This window comes from Anolis sagrei, chromosome 6, assembly GCF_037176765.1.
Source record: "Anolis sagrei isolate rAnoSag1 chromosome 6, rAnoSag1.mat, whole genome shotgun sequence".
NCBI classification, from domain to species: domain Eukaryota; kingdom Metazoa; phylum Chordata; class Lepidosauria; order Squamata; family Dactyloidae; genus Anolis; species Anolis sagrei.
In genome coordinates, this window is record NC_090026.1 from 8,425,031 (window position 1) to 8,446,741 (window position 21,711).

Here is a 21,711-nt window from a genome sequence, read left to right on the forward strand (position 1 = left end):
CACCAACGATGGAACTGAACCAAACATGGCACACTGTTCCCCCATAACCAACAGAAAATACTGGAGGGATTTGGTGGGCAGTGTCCTTTGGTTTTGGAGTTGTAGTTCACCTACATCCAGAGAGCACTGTGGACTCAAACAATGATGGATCTGGACCAAACTCTACACGAATACTCAATATGCCCAAATGTGAACACTGGTGGAGTTTGGGGAAAATAGACTTTGACATTTGGGAGTTGTAGTTGCTGGGATTTATAGTTCACCTAGAATCACAGAGCATTCTGAACCCCACCAATGATAGAATTGGGCCAAACCTCCCACACAGAATCCCGCCCCATGTGGACCACAGCAACGCATGGCAGGGGGCGGCTAGTATATAATCATAACTTAAAATCTAGTGTATATATAGATGGCAAAAAGTAAGTCAGTGGTAGAGCTGGCGTTCTCAGGCAACATTCATTGAGGACCGACTCCAGGTATTGAATTTTTGTACCAGGAATTCTCCTGCTACATAAAACGGATTAAACTATACAGTGACTTGAGCACCTCCTTCTGGACAAGATCCTGGAAGCAAAGGCTCCCCATCGCCACCATTGAGACCCCAAAGGCATTGAGTTAATTTCCATATATAATTTATTACGATTCTCTTTTCTTTTATACAAGCTGAAAATAGAACGGGTGAATAGAACGGTGGAAGGTGGGGGGAGTGTTTTCCTTTGGGGATCAGGGTACGAAATGCAGGAGCAGCAGCAAAGAGGGAGCTGGGAGATACAATGAGAAAGAAATGGAAGGCAAGCAAAACAAGGCCGTGTCAACACCCTTCCAAAGACCCCCCCAAATATTTTCATTATAGGGAGGAAAGGAATTCATTGTGGCTTTTTTTCCCTCCGGGCTTTCCAAAGGAGGGAAGAGTAGCATCAAGTCCCTTCTGGGATATTGGGGTGGGTTGGGGGGTCCGACCCAGGAGCGAGGGAAGGAAACAGGCACAAACGGAGGAGTGGGGGAAAGAATGAAGGGGCAGCAGCACTGGATTGGAAACCATAAGGACGGACAGTTTCTATAGGGTGGGAGAGGCCAGTCCCTCTTTCTCTTTCTCTCTCTTGGAGGTCTCCTGGGCTTTCCTCTCTCTTCTGCTCTCTTTTTCACATTCCCTCGTTCTTCCCACCTGGAGATGAAAAAGCCTCGCAGCTTCCGGCCACAGTGACGACGACATCAAGGGAGCGCCTGTCCATCATTCTGTCCCAGATTCGGGAGTTCCTAAAGAAAGAAGGAACTATAAAAAGGGGGAGAGAAGGGAGAGACACGGGGAGGGAGAAAGCATGGTGTGAATCTTCCATAGGGCACGGGAGGGCATCTATACGTACCCACCGTCCAGTTGGCCGGGAGGAGAGGCTGGGAAACAGCGGGGCGAGATTTCCAGGTGGGTTTGCTGTACTCGGGTGGGGGAGGAGGGGGGTCGGGCAAAGGTACGTCGCTGGCACCTGGCAGGCAGGATTGTGGGGAGAGAAAGGGAGAAAGGGGTGCAGGTTAGCCATAGGAATCTGGGTCTAAAGCAGGCCTGGGTAAACTTTGGCTCTCCAGGTGTTGTTTTGGACTTCAACTCCCACCATTCCTAACAGCCTCAGGCCCCTTCCTTTTCCCCCTCAGCAACTTAAGCTTCTCACACCAGACTTACTCACACTGAGGCCTACTAACACTGAAGCCTTTTACCCGCTGAGGACTTCTCACACTGAGGGTTCTCTCAGACCGATGCCTCTCTCACACCGAGGCGAACTAGAATCAGTCCAAGGAAGTGACAGTATTTCAGGCTCCATAGCAAGTATGGGCCAATTTTGGCCCTCCAGGTGTTTTGGACTTCAACTCCCACCATTCCTAACAGACTCAGGCCCTTTCCTTTCCCCCCTCAGCCACTTAAGCTTCTCACACCAGACTTACTCACACTGAGGCCTACTAACACTGAGGCCTACCTCACACTGAGGCCTTCTCACACTGAGGCCTACCTCACACTGAGGCCTTCTCACACTGAGGGTTCTCTCAGACTGATGCCTCTCTCACACATGGCTGGACTCTAAAGTGTCCTGGTCATTGAGTGTATTCCATCTCTATGATTCTAATCTGGCACATCCTCGCATCCTCAACAAAGAAAAGGATGCCCCTGAACATGTACAGAGCACCCCAGCCCTTGCCTATCGCCAACTTATGGTTTTTTGCCCCAACTCCTCGATTGCAGAGTGGGGAGGAAGGGTCTGTGCGTCACCTCCGGAGCCCAAATTCCGGCACCGATCCGAGTCCAGCTTGTCACAAGACTGCGCCCGTCGCGTCCTCTTTGGTTTGAGAGGGGCGGTCTTCCTTCCCACCTCAGGCTCCCCTGGAAGGAAAGCAGGTGCGTCAGAGAGATTTGCTTGGGTTCAATGGAAGGAAAGAAAAGGGGAAGGGGGAGGGAGGAAGGGTAGGGGAGAGAGGGAGGGGAGGAGGGAGATGGATGGAAGGACAAGGAAGGAAGGAAGGAAGGAAGGAAGGAAGGAAGGAAGGGAGGAAGGAAGGAAGGAAGGGAGGAAGGGAGGAAGGAAGGAAGGAAGGAAGGAAGGAAGGAAGGAAGGAAGGAAGGAAGGGAGGAGAAAAGGGAGGGAGGGAGGGAGGAAAAGAAGGGAGGGAGGGAGGAAGGAGGGAAGGCGGAAAGGAAGAAAATAGAAGGAAGAAGGAAAGGAAGGAGGCAAGGAAGGAAAAGGAAGGAAGGAAGGAAGGAAGGAAGGAAGGAAGGAAGAAAAAAAGGAGGGAAGGAAGGAAATGGAAGGAAGGAAGGAAGGAAGGAAGGAAGGAAGGAAGAAAAAGGAAGGAAGGAAGGATGAAAGAAGGGAGGAAAGGAAGAGAGGGAGGGAGAAAGGAGGGAAGGAGGAAAGGAAGAAAATGAAAGGGAGAAAGGAAGTTGGAAAGGAAAGAGACAAGGTAGGAAAAGGAAGGAAGGCAGGAGGAAAGAAAGGAGGGAAGGAAGGAAATGGATAGATGGATGAAAGGAATGAAGGAAAAGGAAGGAAGGAAGGAAGAAAGGAAGGAAGGAAGAACAAAAGGGTGGAAGGGAATGGATGGAGGGAGAAAGAGGGAAGGAAGTGGGGGAGGAAAGAGGGAAGGAAGGGAAGACAAAAGGGAAGGAAGGATGAAATGGTGGAAGGGAAGGATAGAAGAAAGGAAGAGAAGGAAGGAGGAAGGAAGAAAAAAGAAGGTAGGAAGAAATTGAAAAAGAGAAGGATAGAAGGAAGGAAGGGAAGGATAAAGGAAAGAGAGAAGGAAAGAAAGACAATAGGGAAGGAAGGAAGGAAGGAAGGAAGGAAGGAAGGAAGGAAGGAAGGAAGGAAGGAAGGAAGGACGGGAACACTGAGGCCATTGATGGTTTTTCCCAACAATGGAAAAAGAAGATTCAACCATGGTTCAAGTGCAATGCAACTATGGGAGACACACAATGTTGTATTAATTCTACATTATAGATGCACCCCAATTAGCAAACAGCATAACCATGCTACTTTGTTTGTTTTTTAATTTAGTGGATTATTATCTGGCTGACTAACATCTCCAGAAGTTGGAAAAGTTACCTCTGGGGACTTCCACCACTTAACATGGCAGAAGGGCATTTACATCAATGTAGACTTAATGCACAACAGCTGCTTCAATGAACCTATGTGAGCAACTGGATGGATTGAGCATACGCCATTAGATGGACTAAGAGAAAGGTTGCTGGACTCCAATCATTATATCACCCTACACACTCAATCTGTCTTGATTTTGGAAGCTCAGCAGTTTTGGGCCTTAGATGGGAGACGACCAGAAATAAATTATTTCTTGGATGGGTTAGGAAAGAACATTTCCTATAAGCTTGGAAGGATATTATAGTTGGTCAGAATGCACAAAATTGGGCAATATTGGCTAAATTTAGAATAAGGACAGCTTCATACAACACTGACAACATCTGGAGAGATACATGTTCTCCATGGCATTTCTAGCTTCAAACTAAGGATATACCCACACTTTAGGGAGATTGCTTTGACCACAACTCCCATCATCCCTGCACCAAGCTTGCCAAGACTCCTCTTTAAATAGACCAGCAAACAGGGATGATCACATACATGTTGGAAATCATGGGAAATGTCCCCGTCCAGACCCTCTATGTGCTGATGAGCCCCCAAATACAAATGGAGTGAAGACAGATCTTTCTTGCCTCCCGCCCCAGCCTCGCTTCACCTTCGTTCTCCTGCTCCTTGGGTCTGCGTCGGGGTGGGGCTATTGGGGGGGACGTACGTGTATCTTCTGGGATGGAACCTCCTGTGACTCCCGGCTCCTCGTTGCTCCGGCTTCTCTCTGGCTGGTTGGGGGGCTTCCGGCCCCGAGGAAGAGCAATGGGCTTGGGAGGGCGTGGGACCGACGGAGGGTCCCTGAACTGCTGTAAGGCAAAGAAGGCAAAGAGGGATGTCAATAGCAGGAACCTTAGGGTGCATTGACACCAGGCATTGGCAAACTTCGGTCCTTCCTCCAGTGTTTTGGACTTCAACTCCCACAATTCCTAACAGACTGTATTATTTATTTATAGTATTTATATTCCACCCACAATGCACACATACACAGCAAACATTCAATGACGTTTTTAGACATACAAGACAGACAGATAGAGGCATTTCGGCATTTTCCAACTTTGGCACCTGGAGGTTATGCTTGATTTCAGCCACAGGAGGGTGCTGTTGCTTCATCCACTATGATGCCAAGCCCTTTTGATCGTAGTACAGTGTTCCCTCACTTATCACGGGTGTTAAGTTCCAGGACCACCCACGAAAAGTGAAAATCCACAAAGTAGGGACTATATATATACATATACAATCTCATGTTGACAAGTGGCATCTCAAGCAGTCGCTGTGCAAGTCCTACTTTTCGCTTTTGGTGTGTATTCATCCGCTGAGTATATCTGCGTGACTGCATCTCCGTTTATGAACCCACGCGCTCTCTTCGTTCATCCGGAGAGGCCCTGCTCGCGATCCCACCTGCATCGTAGGTGGGGACGAGGGACAGGGCCTTCTCTGTGGTGGCCCCCTAACTTTGGAACACCCTCCCCAAAGACATTAGACAGGCCCCCACACTGGCAGTCTTTAGGAAGAATTTGAAGACCTGGCTGTTCCAATGTGCCTTTCCAGAATAGGAAAACTCCAGTAAGCACTTTATTAGAGTCCCAGAAGCACTTTATCAGAACTTTAAGATTCTCGGCACACTGCACTTCCTTGAAATCCGATAGATCACCTGTCACATCCAGCACTTTTTAATCTGTACCCATTACTTGGCCCGGCCCTGTTTTTATTGTGTTATGCGGTATTGCTTTGTTGTTTTTACTGTTATTGCTTTAATGTTTTTGATTTGCTTTGAATTGTATTGTTATGCTATTGTGTTGTTGAGGCCTTGGCCTTTGTAAGCCGCATCGAGTCCTTTGGGAGATGCTAGTGGGGTACAAATAAATAATAATAATAATAATAATAATAATAATAATAATAATATCCTGACACCCTTTTCTTTTTAGGAAGCTTGATGCCTCTCCCGCCTTTCTTTCCCTGCACTGGGTTGGTCTCGTGATGTCCCCCCTCCTCCCTCCCTCCCCACCTGCTATTTGCTTCTCTAGACTTGTTCAACATCCTTCCCTTCCTTCATTCCCTTCCTTCTCCCGCTTTCAACCTGGAAGTGCTCCCATCTGCAGGGGAGAGTGGGGAAGAGGAGGAGGAGGAAGCAGGCGAGGAGGAGGAGCTGGGTGAGTGGGTCGCCTGCAGGAGGCGGCTTCCCAGGCTGGCATCTTCCAGGTGTGTGAAAAGGAAAGGAAAAGCAGGTGTATGAGAAATGATGTTATGGGCATGACTGAGGCATTTTGAAGTGGTTCCTGTTGATACAATCCTTTGTGAGAGTAACATTGTATTCAGGCAATCAGTTCTCGGTCTTTGGTCCTATGTCCTTGAAATTCATGTATTCAAGTTCCTTGCTTCTGGTTCATGTGTGGCATAGGTTGCCTGCCTTGGATTCATGATGCGCATGGCAAGGAGAGGTGCAGCTCCAGTGTAAATATATACATTACTGTATTTATCGAAAAATCACAAAACTGCGAGTCCCCAAAAAGCGAACCACGAAGTAGCGAGGGGACACTGTATTTCCTCCTTGATCTTTGATTGCCGGCATTTTTATGGTGTTGTAAAATTCCTCCCCGCTTTAAGCGGTGTCTAATTTCTCTACTCACAGCACATCTGTTTTCAAACTGTTTAGGTGGACAGTAAGCTAGGCTTAACAGTCGGGTGCTCAATCCGATTCAGGCTTCGAACTTGCCATCTTCCGGTCAGCAGTGATCTATTGCTGCTGGTTATTAACCAGCTGCGCTACAGCCCAGTAGGCTGTTAGGAATTGTGGGAGCTGAAGTCCAAAACACCTGGAGAGCCAAACTTTGCCCAGGCCTGATTTACACGGTTGAATTATTGTAGGTTACTCAATGGGTGCCTCTTTTCTCCACCCTTCCAAGCCCATGCACCCCATTTCCCTACCTTGGCAGGTACCTTCGGCTGCTCCTTCTCAGAGTTTGGAGAAGACACAGCGGTGCCCTTCTCATCTGTCCCACCAGCATTTCCTTCTGGAGGGTTATCTTGGGTGGTCTCCTTGTCCCTGCCTTCCCGGGGGGAGCTTTCTTCCGCTGGAGAAAAGGAAAAAGAGAAACAGATGAGTACAACGACCCCTGCACTCATCTGTGAGATGTGAGTGGCTAGTGAGTTCAGACCTGTGGCCAATGACCAACCTTTTGGTGCTCCTATTAGGTTATGGATCACAAAGGAATGACCCAAACTACTTTGCTGGATCAGACAAAGAATACATTGTCCCAGTATCCTATTTCTAATCTCTGTTAGCCTAGGACTTCAGTAACCTACAAATTGAAGACAGTGTCATGGTTCAATGCAATGGAATCCTGGGAGTTGTAGTTTCACGGGTTCTTTTACTTTCTCTGCCAGAGTGCTAGTGCCCCACCAAACTACAAGTCCCAGGATTCCATAACATTGCTCGATGGCATTTAAAGGTTGAAGGGCATGGGTTGGCTAAAAGTACATTTCTAGAGTATTTTCATAAAGTGAGAGGAGCAATAAATAAAAATTAGTAGTAGTATTATGAGTATTATTTCACATCAGGAAGGGGGTCAGACTTCAAGAATCCCATTCCTTGCTCTCTCAAAATAGCAGCAACAGTCAAAGTAGGAAAGAAGGCTAGCAATTGAAGACCGTGTATGGACTGAATGGAGTAGAGGGAGGCAACAATTCTTCTTAACCCAATCCAGAGGCTAATTTAAGGATCAAACAGCATTTGCCTATATAGCTGGGATAAGCATTATGGATCCTACAAGTACAATCCTTGTATTTGCAATGGATCTGTTTCCCAGACTTTGCATGGATTTGCAAAACTGTAAACAATACTGAACTCCACTGAAATGAAGGACTTCTGGCCCAAGAATGCCATACAGTCATGTTGGAGGGCCTAGAAAATGCCTAGCGAGGGCATATATTTCATCTGATGTGGATAAATGAAATTGTAGATATCAATTCCTCAGATATGGGGGTCATGCTGCATAACACTCAGCAACTTTAATCAGACTTACTTTTGTAGCCTGGTCAGATTCTGAGTAGCGTATTTTCTGGCATATAACACTACTTTTAAACCCAAAAGTCAGGGGTCTTCTTATACACCAGGAGTAGACTTATATGCTGGGAGTAGTCTTAAACGCTAGGAGTAGTCTTATACTCTGAGAGTCATCTTATACACTGGGAGTAGTCTTATAGAGTGGGTGCTGAAACTTCCAATCTGGATTGGAGAATCTGTGGTTGCCACATATGGTGGAGGGAGCTCAAAAATGGCAGTGGCCGCGTCCCTGCTGTATGCAGTGACTGTATGAAAGCATTAAGGGTGACACTATACAAATATGGTAGAAGAAAATCCATTCATCAGGATTCGTGGACTTAATGCAGTCCCGATGGTGAGGTGAAGGGGAACCTCACCGGGAAGGTGTAAGTGAAGGGCGGAACAAGCTGCAGGCGTCTGGGGCGCCCGGGGTATGGAAAAAAGAGATAGAGTGACTCTGGGCCCAGAAAAACACAACTCTTTTACTTGTCTGGCCCGCCCTTGTATCCTATTACCATACCTCCTCCTCTGCCTCTCAAATCTCGCTCCTGAAGACTGCAGTGAAGCAGTGCACGTGCACATTTGCGAGATCTGAGAGGCAGAGAAGGAGGTACAGTAATAGGAAAATTACCAAATTGAAATCAAATCTGATGTTTTCTAAATTTTATTTGGTGTGCGTGGGAAGAGAGGTAGTCTTATACTGTGAGTACATCCCAAACTATATATTTTAACTGGAAAAGTTGGGGGTCGTCTTATATGCCCAGTTGTCTTATATGCTGGAATATACGGTAGATGAGGAAGGAGATGATGCTAGGATAGATTCAGAGGACTCAGAGGAGGATAGAAGTGGCCTGGAGAGAATTATTTTGGAATCTCCTGGCAGTTCCCATGAGACTGGAGGAAGTGATATCAGTTCTCATGAGAATTTGCCAGAAGTGCAGGCTGAAAGAAATGTAGGAGGCTATTGTTTGTCTAGATCCAGTTGCTTGGAATTGCGGAGACATGGCTTGCAACAGACTCTCTTTTCCCAGAGGATTAGAGATAAGGAAAGGAAAAGTAGGTGTGTGAAAAGGAAAGGAAACACAGGTGTATGAGAAATGATGTTATGGGAGGGATTGAGGCATTTTGAAGTGGTTCTTGTTGATGCAATCCTTTGTGAAAGTAACACTGTATTCAGGCGATCAGTTCTCGATCTTTGGTCCTATGTCTTTGGAATTCATGTACTCAAGTTTCTTGCTTCTGGTTCATGTGTGGCATAGGTTGCCTGCCTTGGATTAATCCTATCTTGTTTGTGGATATCTTTGTGGATTGATTCTGGAGACTGTATTTGAAAGGATTTTGGGCTCTCAGCTACCTTGGAAATGACCTTTTGAACTTGGATTCTCTCTTTTGGAATTTGCTTATTTTTTATATACTCCTCTTTAAAAACATTTTTACTTACTGGATTATTTGGACAGAGTGTGGTTTGTGGTGAAAAGGTGTTTCTGGGCTCTTGTGCAACAGTTACTGAATATCTTTAGCGTTAAGGAACACGTAGCAGATCTAACCAAACTAAAAGCAATGTAATAATACAATCTTCAAATATAGCAGACAGCACTCACCGATGTCCCAGCTGGCTTCTGCTCGACGAATGGTGGCAAAGCTTGGCTTTGTACTCTGCAGCGGAGGATGTGGTTTTCTTCCTCCTTGCCCTGTTTGTTAGAAAAGAAATTGTCCTTACAATTCAATTTTGTGTCCATTTTAAAGACGGGAAGAGCAGAGTTTGGGCCGGACAAGGTGTGATGCTCATCTAAAAATGGAATGAGAAGAATAAATGCAAACCCAAATCAACACCTGGATGGAGTGGCCCACCTGAGTCGTCCGAGGATCGCCTTCTTTGCTTGTCCCGTATGCTGCCTTCTCGCTCCAGGTCTACACTCTAGAGCAGGACAAGAAAGTCCAGAAAGTCCAGGGTTAAATAGAACCTGTCCTCTTGACTTCCCACAGGCCACACCTCCTCCCCAATTACCCACCAATCACCTCCAACTTGGCATCCAGGCTCCATCCCTTAGCGCATCCCATTCCAGGCAAGGCCACGCCTTGGACTCGCGAAGGCTGCAGAAGCTCCGCCCCTTTGGAGTCTGGCTCCGCCCTCTCGGGCTCAAGATTGGGACCCTTTTTTTGGACAGAAAAGAGCAAGGATCTTTTCCAAATGTTTGCACATATGTGTGTGTTTTAAGTAATTCAATTGTTACATATTCTCTGGTCCACTAAAATTATTTCCCCCCAATTTCTATAGTTTGAAAAGATTTAATGCATGTTTAATTCATTAAGTTTTGTCATATTCTCGAGTCTGTTTAAAGTTTTTTTCAATTCTATGTAGTGTAAAAACCTTTAAACTGATGCAATTTGGATGCCACCAAAAATTAGTATATTGTCATATATCATGTTCTGTAGTTGATGGTGGTTGGTGGTGGCAGGCCTAGCCGTTGGTGATGGAAGTGTTAATGTAAGTCTTAGTTCTAAAGCAGTGGTTTTCAATTTGTGGGTCCCCAGGTGTTTTGGTCTACAACTCCCAGAAATCCAAGTCAGTTGACCAGCTGTTAGGATTTCTGGGAGTTGAAGGCCAAAATATCTGGGGACCCACAGGTTGAGAACCACTGTTCTAAAGGGTTGAGTAATCTGTAAGTAAGAGTTCATGGGTGAAAGCAATTAAGGGTGGAGGTAATCAAGAGATAGGTTGCAGCTGGGTGCTTCTGGATATAATGAGTTAGCCTTGGGACTGATCTTCGGGAGAAAAGTATTTGTCTTATTTTGGTGGTAGATGCTGCTGGTTTTCCCCCAGGTTTGTGGATTTTCAGTATCCTGATCTGTCTCCTGTACTCCTGGAACCTTGAATCTCTGGACTGGCTTCTGACTACGGTATAGACTCTTGATCCCTAGACTTTGCTCATTGAACTCTCGGCGTTTGACCACTGGACTGGACCTTTTGACTACAGTGTTATCTTGAACCTGCAACAGTGTTTGTTGTCCATTTTGTTTTATATTCTGTGGCTGAGTGCAATCTTTATGTTTTGGACTATTAAAACAGTCAGACAGTAAGTGCTGCTTTAATTAAATTGTTTAACACAAACTGGGAGTTTGTTTGGTTCATCTCTACCTGAATAAGGCAGAGCCCTGGCAATGTGACACACACACACACACACACACACACACACACACACACACACACACACGGTATCTTGTCAGGCATATATAACAACTGCTGTATCGGCGGAACTGAAAAAAGTTCTCTCTAGGTCAGGCATGGACCACCTTGGGCCTTCCAGGTATTTTGGACTTCAACTCTTGTTGGAGTTGAAGTCCAAAACACCAGGAGGGCCCAAGTTGGCCCATGCCTGTCATAGAGTATAACTAAAGAGGAAATTTTTGTTGAATATGTAGTGAAATCTATAGGACCAGAGAATATGGAACACTTTAATACATTTGTATAGGGTTGTATTGTGTTTCCTAGGAGAGGTGAATCCTTCCTTACCTGTTTATTTCTGCTTGGCAACCCTTTTACGCCATTCCCTGGGCCTGAGGCTCCCATTCCAGGCAGGAGTATCGCCAGCCCTGTCATGTCCTGCCCTGACCTCCGGTCTTCCTCCTGGCTGCTGGCCTGGCGCAATGGGGGCTTTGGTACCTCCCCACTCATTGGGGGTGGTGGGGGGCTTGGGGGCAGGTCCTCGGGGTCCCGTTCCCCTTTCACACTCCGGTACTTGCGGAAATGGAAGAGACCCCGCCTCCTCTTCTTCTGGAGGGGCGGGAGGGAATCAGAGGGTCCAGGCCTCACACCACAGCCCTTCGGGGTCCGAGGGTAGCTACGGGGAAGGAGAGAGGAGGAATTAGGTTAGGAGACAGGCAAAGCATGGTTCATTGGTTACACTGGAGCCCATGGTGGCGCAATGGGTTCAATCCTTGTGCTGGTAGGACTGGTCAACTGACAGGTTGGCGGTTCGAATCTGGAGAGTGGGGTAAGCTACCGTCTGTTGAGCTCTAGTTTCTCAAGCGGGGACATGAGAGAATCCTCCCACAGGATGGTAAAACATCAATCATCTGGGCATTCCCTGGGCAATGCCCTTGCAGTCAGCCAATGCTTTCACACCAGAAGTGACTTGCAGTTTCTCAAGTTATTTCTGACACACAAAAAAATCATTACACTAAATCCTTGACCACCTCTGAAACCCCCATACAAACTGATCCCCCAAAATGTAATATAATCCTCTAAAAACACAAAATTAAAAAACAAAAACAAAATTCTTGGTGTCTTGGTTTTCTTGTTCCTGGGATTCTTTGGGGTGCTAATTTAGAAATTCCATTCGATAAGAGGGGGACATGTGATAAATATGATTTATGGGTTGAATGAAATTGTATGAAAGGTATATGAATGAGGGTCTGATGAAGATACTTTCCTAAGACTGAAATTTGGAAAACTGCAAAAAGCTGATGAAGGAAAAATTATTGAACTGTTGAACTGCTGGCATTACCATAGGCAATGATTACTGTATATACTCGAGTATAAGCCTAGTTTTTCAGCCCTTTTTTAGGTTGAAAAAGTCCCACTCGGCTTATACTCGAGTCAAGGTTATTTATTATTTTACTCTGTTATTATTATTATTATTATTATCATTTCATTTATTATTTTATTATATTTATTATTATTACATTTATCATTTTACTCTATTATTATACATTTATTATTTTACTGTATAATTGCTGTTATTACTACATTCATTATTTTACTCCTTTTTATTATTGTTATTATTACATTTATTATGTTCCTCTCTTTATTATTATTGGAAAAATAAGTAAGCACATTTACATTGAAGAAGGTAAATAATCATTTAATCAGAGTTGGACAGTCTTATCTTAAATTACCATTTTTGTAAATATTCAAAAATATATAACCTACTGATTCCTCAATTAATGTATTTTAATTGCTATCTCTTTTTATTTTGCAATTTACCTGTAGTGGCTGCATTTCCCACCCTTGGCTTATACTCGAATCAATCCGTTTTCTCAGTTTTTTGTGGTAAAATTAGGTGCCTCGGCTTATATTCGGGTCAGCTTATACTTGAGTATATACGGTAACTCTTGGTTGAAAACAACATGTTTACATAGTCAAAGACAATGGTTTCTGACGTTAAGAAGGAAAACCAACATCAGTTAAGGAAGAAAAGCCAACATATGTCCGGAACTGATGGAGTCAGTAAGTTTTAGCTGCAAAACAACCTGACAGTCACTTACAACAATTTGGAACAACAATAGAAGAAAACTGCTATGTAGGAGACCTTTTTTCTATCCAAAAGTGTGGCAGACAGCAGAGTCTGGTCACCTGTCCCTTTCTCCAAGGAATGGAGAAGATGGTGTATCGGCAGAATGGCAGAGTTGCAGAGAATGTGATCTAGCCTATGTTTGGTTCCTTTCTCCAGAAGACAGAAGAAGGGATGGTAATGTATGCATGGAGAATGAATGAATGATGAATGAGTGTTAGAGTATATGTGAATGTTTCTCCTTTTTTGTTTGTTTGTGTAACCAAAGTTGCTATATATAGTCTGTGTGTGTCTACCGTCTTTCTCTGTAAAGTGTCTGAGATAACTCTGTCTCACTGGAAATGGAATAAAAAGAATTCATGACTGATAGGCCACATCAGCTCTAGTTTCTTAGATAAGATTATCGTGATTTTCTATGGTTGACCAGATAGCGACTGGCAGTTGATATATGTTCTGTATCTCAAAAATGAGAGCTGATATGAGAAGACTGCTGCCATATTTGGGAGTCAGCATGTCAAATATACCCAGAAACAAGGCTAACATTTGAGGCACCCACATGTGTGTTGGGCAGTCTAATTTTCTCCAAGGGTAGGAAATCACTCAACTTATTTTGACAATCTGCAGAAAGAACTAAGCTGGGGGATCATTCTTGTAAGCTTAGCAAAAACTATAAGTTCTAAAATGATGTTTATAACATCAGGTTTTTCCATCATCAGCCTACAAAGCTTCTAATTGGTCATATGTGCAATACCGTACTTGACATTCTACTTAGTAAATAAATGGATGCATTACGTATTAGCATTGCATATGCCTAGCTTTATTATGTCATTATTGGCATCTAATTGTAGCAGCAGAATGAATGAAATTTTCTATGTAAATGAAGACATTTTAACCAAAAGTTATGCTAATGAAGTTTTATGAATGCCCAGAACCCAGGCAGTCTCTATATGCCTTTTGTTTACACTGTGAAATCAGGGTCCCTAGCACTTGATAGGCTTAATAATAGTGTGTTCCCATGAAAATATGCACTTGTGTGTATTGGCAATGTTTTGGCAACATCCAAATCACCATGATTTGCAAGCAAATGTTGCCTGCAAGCCATGCAGAAAACCCATAAAACATGCAAATTGCAATTGTTCCTCCACATTATCAAATTAAGCATTCATCGGTTTGATTATTCGCAGATCACTATATTTACTACTGATTCCACTATTGTCTTATATGTAACTGACAAAGTGCAGAAGTGAACTTTGTCAGAAATATTAAAAAATTAGCTAGGTATTTTTAATTACAAAAATATGAGTCAAGCACTGAAAAGGTTAAATTGATACAATGACAGCAAAAGCTGCAGTTCAATATAAGCAGGTGTGCCTGTAGCTTAGTAGGCTTGAGTCTGTGAGAAGTCTCTGTGGAAGAAGGGCCTCAGTGTGTTAGTAGGCCTCAGTATGAGAAGGCCTCAGTGTTAGTTTGCCTTAGTGGGAGAAAGGCCTCAGTGTGAGATAGGCCTCAGTGGTAGTTTGCCTGGGAGAAAGGCCTCAGTGTGAGATAGCCCTCAGTGTTAGTTTGCCTTAGTGGGAGAAAGGCCTCAGTGTGAGATAGGCCTCAGTGGTAGTTTGCCTTAGTGGGAGAAAGGCCTCAGTATGAGAAGGCCTCAGAGTTTGCCTTAGTGGGAGAAAGGCCTCAGTGTGAGATAGGCCTCAGTGTTAGTTTGCCTTAGTGGGAGAAAGGCCTCAGTGTGAGAAGGCCTCAGTTTGCCTTAGTGGGAGAAAGGCCTCAGTGTGAGATAGGCCTCAGTGTTAGTTTGCCTTAGTGGGAGAAAGGCCTCAGTGTGAGAGAGGCCTCAGTGTTAGTTTGCCTTAGTGGGAGAAAGGCCTCAGTGTGAGAGAGGCCTCAGTGTTAGTAGGCCTCAGTTTGAGTAGGTCTTGTGTGTGAAGCTTCAATGAGAGAAGCCCCAGGTTGAAGGCCATTGTGTGTGAAACTCCAGTGTGAAGGCTGCTGTGTGTAAAAAGCTACTTTGTGAAGCTCCTGTGTAACTTCGGTGTGAGAGGAGGCTCTTTGAGAGCAACGCTATTTATCTGCATGAGAAAAGAAGCCCAGCATGGAAACAAAGAAGGAAATAGATAATTTTATTTATTTTATGGGAACCTTGTTCTTGTAAATAATGCAACCATATTATTTTGCTATAAAGAAAAGCCTCCTATGGAAGAGATAACATTGGTCTGTGTGTTTTTGTTCTTTTTATCGCTGTTGCAATCCAGAGCAGAGAATGAGGCCTAAGATAACTATCCACCACACTTGGCTGTGAAAAACAACCCTTTTTTATTGAAGAAAAATGATTACAAAATAAAGGAAAAATGCAAGTCAAAAGCCACAGCAAAATCAGCAAACATGAATTTAAATGGACAAAGCAAAACCAAAAGCCTCTCTGAGAAATACTTGAATCTGTTAGCAATCCACTAACCGTACTTGATATCCTAGAAATCTTTCCATACTATGGCCAGGGAACCGGGAGAACTGCCAAGGTCTTCATCAATTCTGAAACGATGCCTGAACTGAGGGAATCAGCCTGGCGTATTGCAATTAAAACTCAAGAATCCGTGAACCGCCCTTCTGTTTTGAAGCCAATGTTTTTAATTCTTGAATTCGGGAGGATCAACGCAAACTGAGTGTTTTATTTCTGTCTTCCCAAATTTGGCTCCTTCTGTTGTCATTACAGTTAACAGGTGCAGAAGGGAGGGAAAGTTCAAGGTCTCCCTCTGCAACATTCTCATTAACACTGGTACTTTCATTTTCCAAATCTACAGAAGTTCCTTCCTCACTAATTTCAGGAACATTGGCATTTTCCAAACCTACAGCAGATTCTTCCTCACTAATTTCAGGAGCATTGGCATCAAAAGGTACATTTCCATTAGCATCAGTAAATATACTTTCATTAGCATCAGGAGGAACAAACAGAGAATCAGGTTCAAGTTCAAACTCAGGCTGAACCCCAACAATCGCTTTGGGCTGCTGCTACTGGCTCCCGCTGCTGCTAATAAGTTACTCCGCTATATATTCATGGAGAAAGTCTTTTGTTAATAAGCCCACTCGCCCAACAAACTTGGGGAGCCACTCACAAGGGAGATTCTCGAGGAAAATTGACTCCACATTTGCCCAGCCCTTGTGCTATGAAGATGGAGGAAACGATGAGCGAAGAGAAGGTGGGATGGGGGCTCACCTGGCATCAGCAAGCACCTTCTTGTTAAAAAACTCATCTAGGCCTTCATCCAGCCGTGGTACCAACCCATTCTCTTGTTCTCGGGACTCAATGGAACTCAGGATTCGGTTCTGAAGATGAACAAAATCAAAATTATTTCATATTCTCAGGTCCCATAGATTTCATCACATATTCGACAAATATTTCCTCTTTATTTATACTCTACAACAGGCATGAGCAAACTTGGACTTCAACTCCCACAATTCCTAAGTCCAAAACACCTGGAGGGAGGGCCAAAGTGTGCCCATGCCTACTCTACTAGATAAAAAAGGATGCCCCAATTCAAATATCCTGCTTAGCACCCAAGGATAATGTACAAATGGGCTCTGAATTGACCGGTGTTGGGTTAGAAATAACTTTCTGGAGTATTAACACCTCTGGGGAAGGACATGTGTTGTGATGGCAAGAGGCGCACTCCTTCAGCTGAATTTGAGCAGGGAAGTACAATATGACCCCAATAGGTTCTTGGATTTACCATGGAAGAACCACAGATTATTGTGAATCCTACTCAAATGAAGTATTTCTGGTGAAAGCGTAACACAGAAGATTTTGGCCACAGGACATTCAAGGAACCAGAAACTGGGGGACAAAGCACTCTATATAAATAAAAATGTAATGTTCGTTTGTGGTATTCACAGAACTCAAAAACCACTGGATGAATTGGCACCAAATTTGGACACAAGACACCTAACAACCCAATGTATGTCCTTCACTCAAAATATTGATTTTGTCATTTGGGAGTTGTAGTTGCTGGGATTTATAGTTCACCTACTATCAAAGAGCGTTCTGAACCCCACCAATGATGGAATTGAACCAAACTTGGCACACAGTTCTCCCATGACCAACAGAAAATACTGGAAGGGTTTGGTGGGCAGTGTCCTTTGGTTTTGGAGTTATAGTTCACCTACATCTAGAGAGCCCTGTGGACTCAAACAGTGATGGATCTGGACCAAACTCTACACGAATACTCAATATGCCCAAATGTGAACACTGGTCGATTTTGGGGAAAATAGAATCTTGACATTTGGGAGTTGTAGTTTCTGGGATTTGTAGTTCACCTACAATCACAGAGCATTCTGAACCCCACCAACGATAGAATTGGGCCAAACCTCCCACACAGAACCCCCATGACCACCAGAATGGGCCACAGTAACATGTGGCAGGGGACGGCTAGTCTATATAAATAAAAATGTAATGTTCATTTGTGGGATTAACATAACTCACAAACCACTGGATGAATTGACATGAAATTTGGACACAATACACCTAACAGTCCAATGAGTGTCCATCACCCATAAACACACAAACACACACACACACACACACACACACACACACACACAAAACCCCAGCGGAACAGACTTAAAAACCAAAAAAATACACCATATATACATATACACATACACTCATATACATATGCACATGCACACATTCATATACACACACGTATATATATATATATATATATATATATATATATATGCACAACACACACGCAAATATACACACATACACACATACATATACATACACACAAATAGGCATATAGAAAGCACTCACATATACACAATATGCATGTACACATATAAACACACAAATACACAAATATATATACACACACACATATACACACACAGAACACTTATACACAGACTGGGCTACAGCAACGAGTGGCTAGTGAATGAATAAAAGAGTGTAAGTCTAAATGAGATGGAAGGAGGGGACAGAGTGGAGGTGGGACGCAAACAAAGGAAGCTGCATGAAGCAAACTTACATGGGAACGAAAGCCACTCTGTGGAACGGTGCGGGGAGGTCGGGGTCGTCCGCGAGTTCGATGCTCCAGCCGGATGCCCTCCGTCGGCAAGTCAGAGAGACCCTCGAATGAAGTGCTGCGGGAATGTGAGTATTGGCTACTGCTGGCCAAGGATATCCAACCCAGAGGGGACCCCATGCGGGGTACGATCAGATCCCCTTCTTGTTCAGATCCACCTGAAAAAGAGAACGGGTTGGTCAGAGGATGAAGTGAGGATCATGTTAGATCAGTGGTTCTCAACCTGTGGCTCGCCAGGTGTTTTGGTCCACGACTCCCTGAAATCCCAGCCAATTTACCAGCTGTTAGGATTTCTGGGAGTTGAAGGCCAAAACATCTGGGGACCCACAGGTTGAGAACCACTGTGTTAGATAGAAATGCCTCAGCATTGAATCTATGTGAATAATACAGTTTTGATGGGCCTGTGATAACACCCGGGGAATGACTCAGAAAGTAATGATGAAATACCTAAGAAGCAATGTAAAGGCTGAGTCATAATCATGAGAAGTTTTTGATAAGGTGTTGCATCAGTCATTTGTCCCTGACTGATGACATATGAGCAGGTGGTTTATTTATTTATCGTGTCAGGAGCAAACCAAACAGTTGTATTGTATTTTTAACAAACAAACAAACAAAACACAAAGTTTGCAAGCTTGGTAGTTGATTAAATGTCCTTTGACCAGTAGCTGGCCACTTGGAGTGCTTCTGGTGTTGCCGCAAGGAGGTCCTCCATTGTGCATGAAGCAGGGCTCAGGTTGTATTGCAGCAGGTGGTCAGTAGTTTGCTCTTCTCTGCACTCGCATGTCGTGGATTCCACTTTGTAGCCCCATTTCTTAAGATTGGCTCTGCATCTCGTGGTGCCAGAGCGCAGTCTGTTCAGCGCCTTCCAAGTCATCCAGTTTTCTGTGTACCCAGGGGGGAGTCTCTCATTTGGTATCTGCCATTGATTGAGGTTCTGGGTTTCAGCCTGCCATTTTTGGACTCTTGTTTGCTGAGCTGTTCCAGTGAGTGTCTCTGTAGATCTTAGATGGTGGTTATAAATAGGGAGATGAGATTCCTGTGTGAATACTTCTCTGTATGTGACCCTCTGAGGATCATTTGTAAGTACAAATCTGATTGTGCATCTGCGTATCATGAGTGTACAGCTGTAAATAGTGCAATGGTGAAGATTAAAGCCTCCCGATAATTTGGATGAAAAACTAAATCTATGAGTTTACTAAACAGTGTATGGAGAAGGTCAGATGTGACAGTTGTACTCTGCTGACAAGCTGACTAACTGACTAAAACATTTTTGCTGTGAATGGATTCTGCTACGTTTTGTTTGCCTCTGTGGCACTTGTTTATCCAGGATGCAGTGGTTCCAGGGAGGTCGTGATTAGAAAACTATAAGTCACTTCACAAGCCCATCCCACGACAGATCAGTAGGGGACACTTATGGAGACAGGTGGCACATGGGTGAAAAATTCTGCATACAATAGACAAGTCATCACTGTTTCAATATTTCTCTCATACTTACTGATGAATGCAGAAGCGGGTCGGATTCTCCGGCAGTTTTTCTGCCTCTTGATGGCCATTGTGTCCTGTGGGGCAGCGGGTGCAAAAAGATACATGAAAAAAGACACAGGAACCCAGAACACAGAGACTTGCAGACTTTTCCCAACAATCACTTACAATGTTGGAGCCGAGTTCGTCATCCATTGACTCCTCATGATCACGGAGCCGGGGTTTCCCCAGCTGATCTGGGAAGATGCCACTGTCTTGTCCCTCAGAAAGCCTTCGGATGTGGATGATATTCTGGGCCTGCCATAGCAGAGAAGAGGGGTTTATATGCTGGAAATGGCAACCTTCTTCAAGCCTCCACTAGTTATTTGTTAGGTATATAATTCACTTTAATGTGCATGTGTTGGTTGGCAGTTTTCCTTAACTTTTTGTTGTGGGAGGGGCTGCAGACCATATGATCAGAACTGGGCTTGTTCGGGGCTCAGACTCCATTTTAGATCTCAGACTCCATTGGACTTTGAGACTAGACAGAGACTCTGTTAGACTCTCAGAACAGAGAGATGCTTTAGATCAGTGGTTCTCAACCTTCCTAATGCTGTGACCCCTTAACACAGTTCCTCATGTTGTGGTGACCCCCAACCACAACATTATTTTTGTTGCAACTTCATAATTGTAATTTTGCTAATGTTATGAATCATAATGTAAATATCTGATATGTAGGATGTATTTTCATTCACTGGACCAAGTCTGGCACAAATACCCAATACGCCCAAATTTGAATACTGATGGGGTTGGGGGCGGGGATTGATTTTGTCATTTGGGAGTTGTAGTTGCTGGGATTTATGGTTCATTTAAATTAAAAGAGCATTCTGAACTCCACCAACAAAGCAATTGAACCAGACTTGGCACATATAACTCTCATGACCAACAGAAATAGTGGAAGGGTTTGGTGGGCTGTAGTTTGGGAGCTATAGTTCACCTACATCCAGAGAGCACTGTGAACTCAAACAATGATGTATCTGGACTGAACATGGCATGAATACTCAATATGCCCAAATGTAAACACTGGTGGAGTTTAGGGAAAACAGACCTTGACATTTGGGAGTTGTAGTTGCTGGAATTTATAGTTCACCTGCAATCAAAGAGTATTCTGAAGCCCACTAATTATACAATTCGGCCAAACTTCCCACACAGAACCCCTATGACCAACAGAATATACTGTGTTTTCTGATAGTCTTTGGGGACCCCTCTGACACCCCCTCGTGACCCCCCCAGGGGTCCCGACCCCCAGGTTGAGAAACACTACTTTAGATTATGGACTGTTGATTATGAGAAAGATGCCCTGTGTTACCTACACAGAGAAACTACTTCAAATCTACTTGTAACTGGATTGATATGCAAAGTACCTATATGCTGAATACATGAAGTTTGTGAGTAAACTATTAGGCTTGGGCGGTTTCATTCGTTAATTTCGTAATTCATTATTAATTAGTATTTAAATTAGCTTACGATCCAATATTGAGCCATGCAGAAATAGTGTGAGGAGTAAATTAGATTCGAAACAATTTTTTCAATTTATTTCGTAATTGTTTCGTAATTGTTTCGTTATTATTTCGAAATTATTTCGTAATTATTTTTGCATGTCTGGTGCAAGTTTTATAGTTGTTGTTTGTTTTATCACACCAACAGTCAACAACAGAGGGAGAGGGAAGCTTCAGAAGTTCCTCCTGTCCCATTTGAAGGTTTTTTTAGCATATTGCGCAATCGCGTCCGCCATTAATGAATCGATTCGTAATTATACGAAATTTCGTAAATTTCAAAAATTTTAAAAGGAAAATTTCGGAATTCTTTTAAAAAACGAAACGCGATGGACCCCTAAAAACGAAACGAGTTTAGAAACAAATTTTTCCGTTGTTACCCAAGCCTACTAACTATAGTAGTTTTAAAGAAGTCTGCTTATTTTTGTCTCTTGAGAGCAAATATATTTTAAGGGAAGGTGGATGTTTTGGGCAACTGAAAGAACACTTCTGAAACTTTTCTATAAATGTGTTTGTGCACTGGCATGTCTTTGTCCCTAACAGTTCAAAGACATACCCAGGTACATCAGTTGAACAGCTGAGAAATCTAATTGCCTTGCATAAATGCTATTTTCCTAAAAAGATTGTAGCATCATTTTTCAAAAA

The 21,711-nt window shown here is 43.7% G+C and overlaps 1 protein-coding gene across 5 annotated transcripts in view; it reads right to left on the bottom strand.

Annotated features, from left to right (window-relative positions):
• Window positions 1–615: 615 nt before the first annotated feature.
• Window positions 616–21,711, bottom strand: part of CARMIL3 (capping protein regulator and myosin 1 linker 3) — a 101,394-nt gene continuing 80,298 nt past the window's right edge. Inside the window, exons 29-41 of one of the 5 annotated variants that reach the window (XM_067469741.1) lie at window positions 19,700–19,828; window positions 19,545–19,608; window positions 17,993–18,207; window positions 16,180–16,289; window positions 11,183–11,510; window positions 9,688–9,822; window positions 9,520–9,586; window positions 9,270–9,359; window positions 6,552–6,697; window positions 4,234–4,429; window positions 2,258–2,368; window positions 1,369–1,481; window positions 616–1,257 (exon numbers count right to left, since the gene is read on the bottom strand). In XM_067469741.1, the coding sequence (XP_067325842.1) occupies window positions 1,213–1,257; window positions 1,369–1,481; window positions 2,258–2,368; window positions 4,234–4,429; window positions 6,552–6,697; window positions 9,270–9,359; window positions 9,520–9,586; window positions 9,688–9,822; window positions 11,183–11,510; window positions 16,180–16,289; window positions 17,993–18,207; window positions 19,545–19,608; window positions 19,700–19,828 (1,749 nt within the window). In that variant the 3' untranslated portion in view covers window positions 616–1,212. Of the gene's footprint in view, window positions 1,274–1,364; window positions 1,482–2,257; window positions 2,369–4,233; window positions 4,433–6,551; window positions 6,698–9,269; window positions 9,360–9,519; window positions 9,587–9,687; window positions 9,823–11,182; window positions 11,511–16,179; window positions 16,290–17,992; window positions 18,208–19,544; window positions 19,609–19,699; window positions 19,829–21,711 lie in introns of all 5 variants that reach the window. The other 4 variants (XM_060780000.2, XM_060779996.2, XM_060779998.2 and 1 more) reach the window with 4 other exon arrangements.